The sequence below is a fragment of the Hyperolius riggenbachi genome, chromosome 2 (genome assembly GCF_040937935.1).
Source record: "Hyperolius riggenbachi isolate aHypRig1 chromosome 2, aHypRig1.pri, whole genome shotgun sequence".
In the NCBI taxonomy this organism is placed as follows: Eukaryota; Metazoa; Chordata; class Amphibia; order Anura; family Hyperoliidae; genus Hyperolius; species Hyperolius riggenbachi.
Genome location: NC_090647.1, coordinates 480,732,192 through 480,740,921, shown reverse-complemented (window position 1 = coordinate 480,740,921; position 8,730 = coordinate 480,732,192). Strand labels below are relative to the sequence as shown.

At 46.5% G+C, this 8,730-nt stretch overlaps 1 protein-coding gene across 3 annotated transcripts in view; it reads right to left on the bottom strand.

Moving 5' to 3' along the window:
* LOC137544906 (apoptosis-inducing factor 3-like) overlaps positions 1–8,730 on the bottom strand; it is a 234,219-nt gene that overhangs the window by 102,323 nt on the left and 123,166 nt on the right. For all 3 annotated transcript variants that reach the window (XM_068266005.1, XM_068266006.1, XM_068266004.1), the window contains one exon: positions 6,644–6,753. In XM_068266005.1, the coding sequence (XP_068122106.1) occupies positions 6,644–6,753 (110 nt within the window). The remainder of the gene's footprint in view (positions 1–6,643; positions 6,754–8,730) is intronic.

Genomic DNA, 8,730 nt, shown 5'->3' with positions numbered 1-8,730 from the left:
TCTTGCTGATCTTATTGCTAAAAAGCACTCCTCATCCTCAACAGCTCTTTCGAAAGCTAATGTTCTTGTGATCTATTTTTTTTTGTGTGTGTCCCACAGACACTTGTGTTGCATATACAGCCTTGGTAATTCCTACTGTGTGTGCCACTGCCAGGCCCAGCACAATCAGTGACTACCTGTGTGTGTGACAGGTGCACATTTGTAATATCAATCACTGCATACCCACCTGTTGCTGTTCAGTGCACCTACCTACCTACGTGAACGCACACAGTGTCACTGCACCTGTTCACGGTACCTGTGTGTGTGTGTGTGTGAGACAGGTGCACATTTGTAATACCAATCACTGCATGCCCACCTGTTCAGTGCACCTACCTACCTACGTGACTGCACGCAGTGTTATATACCACCAGTCACTGCACCTGTTCACGGTACCTTTGTGTGTGACAGCTGCAAATTTGTAATACCAGTCATTGCATAATTGTTCACAGAACCTGTGTGACCGCACGCTGTGTAATATACCAGTCCGTGCATACCTGTTAACTGCGCCTGTGTGATAGCTGCACATTGTATTGTAATACTAGTCACTGCATATCTTTCACTGCACCTGTGTGACTGCACATTGTATTAGTCAAGTCAGTGCATACCTTTCACTTCACCCCCCCCGCCCCCGATATGGACAAAACAGGTAGAGGCAGAGGCAGACCCAGAGGCAGGCCACCCGGCAGGTGATTTCGTGCAGCCCTGGACCAAAGTACAGTGCTCAGAAGAAGGCACATTCCATAAACTCCCAAGATTGTCACGATGTGGTTGACTATTTAACACAGAACACCTCATCTTCTGCAGCCACCAGCGCTACTACAAGCACCACATCCCCTCCATTTGACACTTCGCAGGAGTTATTTGGTGGGGAATTAACTGATTTACAGACATTGTTACAACCAGATAAAGGCGCTAAGCAAGTTACACCAGCTCATATGTCTGAGTTAGGCGAAACTATGGATGTAACGTGTGAGGAGGAGGAGGATGAAGTACCTGCTGTTGGTGCAGTTTATGAGGTGTCTGAGGCAAGCGAAGCTGGGGAGCATGATTATGATGATACGGATGCCACGTGGGATCCTAAGAGACATGATGACCAGGGGGAGAGTTCAGAGGGGAAGTCAGAGAGGAGTAGGAGGAGACTAGTTGCTGAAAGAAGTAGGGGGAGCTCGTCATCAGAAACAGCTGGTGGCAGTGTCCGGCGTCATGTATCGCCACCTATGGACAGCCAGCCAACATGCCCTTCAATGTCAGCTGCTGATGCCACCATAGTGCCATCACCCCAGGGGGGCTCAGCGGTTAGGAAATGTTCTCTCTGCCGCCAAAAATTGAGCCGTGGAAAGGCCAACAGCCGCGCAGGGATAACTGCCTTACGAAAGGCACATGGAGAAAAGGCACAAACTGCAATGGGAAGCTCACCAAAGGAAAAGCAGCACACAAAAGCAAAGCCACCCTCCTTCTCCTCTTCCTCCTTCAGGTGCATCATCTTCAGCCGCTTTCTCCCTTGCACCTTCACAATCACAGCCACCCTCCTCCATTCCACCTCTCACCTTGAGTGGTTTCTGCTCCTCTGCCCACAGCAGCAGCCAGGTGTCCGTGAGGGAAATCTTTGAGCGGAAGAGGCCAATTTCTGCCAGTCACCCCCTTGCCTGGCATCTGACAGCTGGCTTCGCGGAACTGTTAGCTCGCCAGCTGTTACCATAACAGCTGGTGGACTCTGAGGCCTTCTGAAAATTTGTGGCCATTAGGACACTGCAGTGGAAGATGCCAGGCCGCAGTTATTTCTCCAAAAAGGTGATACCCAAACTGTACCATGAAGTTGAAAGGCAAGTGGTGTAATCTCTGGCACACAGTGTTGGGTCAAGGGCCCATCTGACCACGGATACCTGGTCTGCCAAGCACGGTCAGGGCAGGTACATTACTTACACAGCCCATTGGGTCAACCTGATGAATGCTAGCAAGCAGGGAGTACGTGGCTGTGCAGCGGACCTACTTGTGACACTTCCACGGCTTACAGGCAGGCCTGCTGCCACCTCCTCTCCTTCTCCTCCTACTCCTCCTCTTCGCTGTCGTCGTCGTCCTCCTCCTTGGCTGAGTGGCAGTTCAACTCTACTGGTGCTGCGATCTCCTCTCCAGCTACACAGCCCCAGCTCCCCAGGGCCTATGCTGCATGCTAGGTATGACGGTGTCACGCCATCTTAGACAGGTCTTGCCTCAAGGTGGAGAGTCACACTGGAGCAGCTCTCCTGGCTGCTCTGAACAAACAGGTGGATCAGTGGCTGACCCCGCACCAACTGGAGATTTGCAACGTGGTGTGTGAAAACGGCAGCAATCTCATTTCAGCTTTGAATTTGGGAAAGTTGACACATGTACCCTGCATGGCACATGTGCTGAATCTCATAATTCAGAGATTTGTGTCTAAGTACCTAGGCTTACTGGACGTCCTAAAGCAGTCCAGGAAGGTGTTAGGGCAATGCATTTCAGGCGGTCTTACACGGCCATGGCACGCTTTGCCGATATTCAGCGGAGAAACAACTTGCCGGTGAGACGCTTGATTTGCGATAGCCCGACTCACTGGAATTCGACCCTCCTGATGTTCGAGTGCCTGCTACAACAAGAGAAAGCCATCAAGCAGTATCTCTACAACTACAGTCAAAGGACACAGTCTGGGGAGATGGGGATGTTCTGGCCAAAGTACTGGACACTCATGCAAAATGCCTGCAGGCTCATGCAGTCGTTTGAGGAGGTGACAAACCTGGCGAGTCACAGTGAAGGTGCAATCAGCGACTTGATCCCATATGCTTTCTTCCTGGAGCGTGCCGTGCGTAGAGTGGTGGATAAAGCTGTGGAGGAGCGTGAACAGGAAAAGGAGGAAGAGTTGTGGGATCAATTCTCATCAGAACCAGATGTTTCTTCAACACCTGCGGCAGCACAGAGGGGGAAGGAGGAGGAGGAAGAGGAGTCAGATGATGAGGAAGGTGTTGTTTTGGAGGAGGAGGAGAAGGAGGAGGAGGAAGAACAACCGCAGCAGAATTCGCAGGGGGCTTGTGATGCTCAACTTTCCCGTGGTATTGTTCGTGGCTGGGGGGAGGAGGAGAATTTAGCTAACATCACTGAGAAAGAGCAAGAGGAGATGGATAGTATGCCTGCATCCAACTTTGTGCAGATGGTGTCTTTCATGCTGTCCAGCCTGTTGAGGGACCCCCGTATAAAAAAAACTCAAGGGAATGAGCTGTACTGGGTGGCCCCGCTAATAGACCCTCGGTAGAGGCACAAAGTGGCGGACATGTTACCAACTCACCAGAAAGCAGAAAGGATGCAGCACATGCAGAACAAGCTGGCAATTATGATTTACAGTGCATTTAAGGGTGATGTCACAGCACAACAGAATAAAGGTACCACTGCCAGTAATCCTTCTCCCATGTCCGCGCAGGCAAGGACAGGACACTCTAGCGATCTCATGGTGATGTCGGACATGCGGGCATTCTTTAATCCAACGCCTCGCCTTAGCCCTTCCGGATCCACCCTCCACCAGCGCCTGGACCGCAAGGTAGCCGACTACCTGGCCTTAAGTGTGGATGTAGACACTGTGAGCAGCGATGAACCCTTGGACTACTGGGTGCGCAGACTTGACCTGTGGCCAGGGCTGTCACAATTTGCCATCCAACTTCTGTCTTGCCCTGCCTCAAGCATCCTGTCAGAAAGGACCTTCAGCGCAGCTGGAGGCATTGTCACTGAGAAGAGAAGTCGCCTAGGTCACAAAAGTGTTCAGTACCTCACCTTTATCAAAATGAACAAGGCATGGATCTCAGAGAGCTACTGCCTGCCCGAAGACTAAGTCAGTCTCCACACACAGCATCTCTGCCTGCAGGCCGCTTGACTGCCTTCTCCGCCACCACCAACAGGGTCCAGGATTCAAGGCGGAATCCTGAATTTTTAAGGCCGCTGCTAGTAATACTAGTTCCCTGGCTGTCCTGCTAAATCTCTGCCTCTAATGCTGGGCCTACATGGTGAGATAATGCGCCGGAATCGAGCCAGCGATTTTTACAAATAAATAACAGCAAAGTGGGGTGTGCATAATTATTCAGCCCCCTTTGGTCTGAGTGCAGTCAGTTGTCCATAGACATTGCCTGATGAGTGCTAATGACTAAATAGAGTGCACCTGTGTGTAATCTAATGTCAGTAAAAATACAGCTGCTCTGTGACGGCCTCAGGAGGTTGTCTAAGAGAATATTGGGAGCAACAACACCATGAAGCACTGCACAAAGTTGGCCATTATGGAAGAGTGTCAAAAAGAAAGACATTGTCAACAGAAAAGCATAAGAAGTCCCATTTGCAGTTTGCCACAAGCCATGTGGGGGACGCAGCAACCATGTGGAAGAAGGTGCTCTGGTCAGATGAGACCAAAATGGAACTTTTTGGCCAAAATGCAAAACGCTATGTGTGGAGGAAAACTAACACTGCACATCACTCTGAACACACCATCCCCACTGTCAAATATGGTGGTGGCAGCATCATTATTATTTTTTATTATTTAGTATTTATATAGCGCCGACATATTACGCAGCGCTGTACAGTGTATATATATATATATTGTCTTGTCACTAACTGTCCCTCAAAGGAGCTCACAATCTAATCCCTACAATTGCCATATGTCTATATTATTTTGTGTAAGTACTGTAGTCTAGGGCCAATTTTAGGGGGAGCCAATTAACTTATCCGTATGGGTTTTTTTGGGAATGTGGGAGGAAACCGGAGTGCCCGGAGGAAACCCACGCAGACACGGAGAGCACATACAAACTCTTTGCAGATAGTTCCCTGGCTGGGATTCGAACCAGGGACCCAGTGCTGCAAGGCGAGAGAGCTAACCACTACGCCACCATGCTGCCCACTCATGCTCTAGGGTGCTTCTCTTCAGCAGGGACAGGGAAGCTGGTCAGAGTTGATGGGAAGATGGATGGAGCCAAATGCAGGGCAATCTTGGAAGAAAACCTCTTGGAGTCTGCAAAAGACTTGAGACTGGGGCGGAGGTTCACCTTCCAGCAGGACAACGACACTAAACATAAAGCCAGGGCAACAATGGAATGGTTTAAAACAAAACATATCCATGCGTTATAATGGCCCAGCCAAAGTCCAGTTCTAAATCCAATCGAGAATCTGTGGCAAGATCTGAAATCTGCTGTTCACAAACGCTGTCCATCTAATCTGACTGAGCTGGAGCTGTTTTGCAAAGAAGAATGGGCAAGGATTTCAGTCTCTAGATGTGCAAAGCTGGTAGAGACATACCCTAAAAGACTGGCAGCTGTAATTGCAGCAAAAGGTGGTTCTACAAAGTATTGACTCAGGGGGACGAATAATTATGCACACACCACTTTGCAGTTATTGATTTGTAAAAAATGTTTGGAATCCTGTATGATTTTCGATCCACTTCTCACTTGTACACCACTTTGTATTGGTCTTTCATGTGGAATTCCAATAAAATTGATGGATGTTTGTGGCAGTAATGTGACAAAATGTGGAAAACTTCAAGGGGACCGAATACTTTTGCAAGCCACTGTATATTATATGCATTTGCATTAGGGATTTTGACAGAATTGAGAAGGGAGCTACTGTCATTGTTTTGAAATGTCGTCATGTATGTTCCATTTCCTAAATAAAAGAGCATAAAATTACATTTGATGGGGTCTGCTTCTTTTCCTCTATTCAGAAAGTCAGAGACGTTCCCTACCACCACTTCACTCGTCCTCAGCCAGAGACAGAGCTGCTGAAATCCATCCTATATAATAAAGCCTAACTATTCTGGAGTCATCCTGTCCCCGTGTACATGCCTTTGCGCTACTGCGCATGTGCAGCGTTGGGACAGGAGGACGGAGCCAGGGAGCTGGGAGGGCGGGTGCACAGCGGACGGGTGCATGTGCGGCGGGTGCATGCGCACTAACATGCGACGGTGGTGGCAGTGTCACAGAGACCTAGAGCTCGTTTTTAAACTTGCTTAGGTCAACTAGTCAATTATAACCAGCGCCAGAAGCTGGTACTCAAGATCCAGCTGGTTTACAGACAGTGACCTACAGGCATACATTTTTCCCCCTTCAGAGCAGATATGAAAAAATACATAATGTTCTAGTAAGCAATCCACATTGGATCAAACTTCATTAACATTCAAAGCTCATATAAAATGTCTTCATAACAACACCCAATCCCTGACTGCTACATCACCTTTATAGCATAAGAGGCCCACACATGTAAGTACTATGTGGCGTGCATAGTGGCTACAATGCTTCCCCAACAAGGATCAGCTAATCAGATTTTACCTTCCTTTTGATTAAAGTACCTAGAACAATGAAATACATATACTGGTTGGTTGCTCTGAACAAAGACTGTCAAACCCCAGTCCTCAAGGGCCGAGGTCCTCAAACATTTGTGGCACAGCTCAAATGCATTAGTGGGACTAAATAAGTAAAGGAGTAGTTCATCATGTAGAGCACATTTCTCAGTCCATCCTAAACACTGGCATGGATATGGCCCTCGAGGACTGGAGTTGGACAGCCCTGCTCTGAACAATTTGTGCATTGATAGGAGTCTGCTGGCAGGTCTATGCAGTACTTACCTTTACTTAAAGGAGCTCCATAATGGGAACACTTGTTGCCCACAGCGCTAAATGTCCCATTACTCTTCACTAACAGAATGTTGGCTCCTTCTACTTCAAATTCCCGCATCCTGCATACAAAGAGAAGTTTGGTAGGCATGGCTGCTAGTGCACAATTTTTATTTATTGTACAGTATTGTTATACATTGGAGCACTTTATGTATGCTAAAATCACCATATCTCTTTATCTGCCAAACATAATAAATACCACTCAGGATGCAGCGGTAAAGTGGGTTCTGTCATAACGAGGTGAAGAAACTTTAAATACAATGATTAAAGGAAAAAAGTGCCTTTGTAGTTTAACCATAAATTATGAATTGAGTGCTGTCTCTGTATATATTAATTCTTTACATTTGCCTTGGGGGGGGGGGGAGATTTCTGGAAAGGCAACATAGGCCTGGGTCTTGGGCGGCTGCTGGACATGGAGGTGGAGTTACTGCCTATTGAAAAGGAGACTGCAAATGGAAAAGGAAGGCTGCAAGCAAAGTTTTCAGGCTCTGTGGGTGTGGCTGCTACAAATGCTTTGACTGAATAATCGCCACCGTTCAGACTGCAAGGGAGAAGGCATAATCTGAAATGAACCTGTCTGAGAAGGAGAGTCCGATAGAAAGGGTACCACGCAGCCGAGGACATTTGGGTGCCGCCAAAGACTGAAATATGAATTCCAGCTACAGCGGCGCTCAAATAATTTGAGCACTGACAAAAAACAGAGCCCAAATTATGTTAAAAACAGCGCAGTTTAGGCTGCTAGCAGTAGCTGGAAGCCGAATTGCATTTTACCCCCCCCTCCCCCCCCCTCTAAGCAAGTAATGAAGTACTCAAAATAAGGCAAGAAAAGCTAAATTAGTCAGGAACATCATATTCGGAGTCCATGCTTTGCTTGCAATGTGCTAAACAGTTATTTTATAGACCGATGATGTTAACTCAGGAAAAGTTTAGAGTGTTTAGTGTTAGATCACTCAAAAACACATGGTTGGTGCATGAACTACTATTGGATATGATAAGGAATAACAGAACATAAAAGTTATGTCATGTTCTATTCAGATATGGATTTTTTCCCCTGTAAATTGTGAAAATTGTTAATTTTCAAAATGTGTACACCTATTGTAGATAGTCTATTGGCATCAAAATAGCAGCATCAACACTTTTTCAATGTGTTATGTATTCAGTTGCTTTACTATGTGGTTGGGTTCTCGGGGATAGGTCCAGTCGGCTAGCATGTTATAGTAAAATCTTATTTCTGTTCCTAGACAATGGTTACATTTTTTACGATTAATACTGAGGGGCTCAATACACCTCAGAAACACTTGCTTTGTTTAAGGACGTGAAATGTCTGGAAATAGATATAGCTCTCATTCAGGAGACTCATCTCAAAAAAGCAGGCTCCACGCGTCTTTTTAATAAGCTGTACTCTGAGGTGTATTTAGCATCTGGCCCCCTCAAGAAAGCAGGAGTTGCAATAGTGATTGAAAAAGGTGTTCCTTTCAATTAAAATGTTCTATTACAGACCCTCAGGGGAGGTTTCTTATTTTGGTTGGCGAACTGGCTGGCAAACAGATCACCATAGCTTCCATTTATGTTCCTAACACTAACCAGATTTCCTTTCTTTCTTCGGTTCTGGCCAAGCTTCAGAAGGTAGCTGTGGGCTCTCTGATATTGGGAGGAGACTTTAACTTAGCTTTCTCATCCTCTATGGATAGATCTTACTCACATAGCCCCCTCTCCTCTTCCTCTCATGATAGAAAAAAAAGACAATTTCGTCTTCTTATGAGACAATGGGCCTGATTCTATTCACTTTTTCTCCTACGTTTTCTCCTGGACCTAGGAGATAATTTTCGTCTTCTGTTTAAAATAACTTTTCAGCACTCTGGAACTGAAAAAGTATTAAAATGTAGTCAAAATAGTACTGTTACATTTTTTCTGAGTATTTTCTAGCTTGCTGGTAGCTTAAAAGGCATTTTATTGATAGGATGTAAAATATTACCTAGGAGAAAAAGTGAATGGAATCAGGCCCACTATCACCTTCTCGACCTTTGGAGAATTGCTCG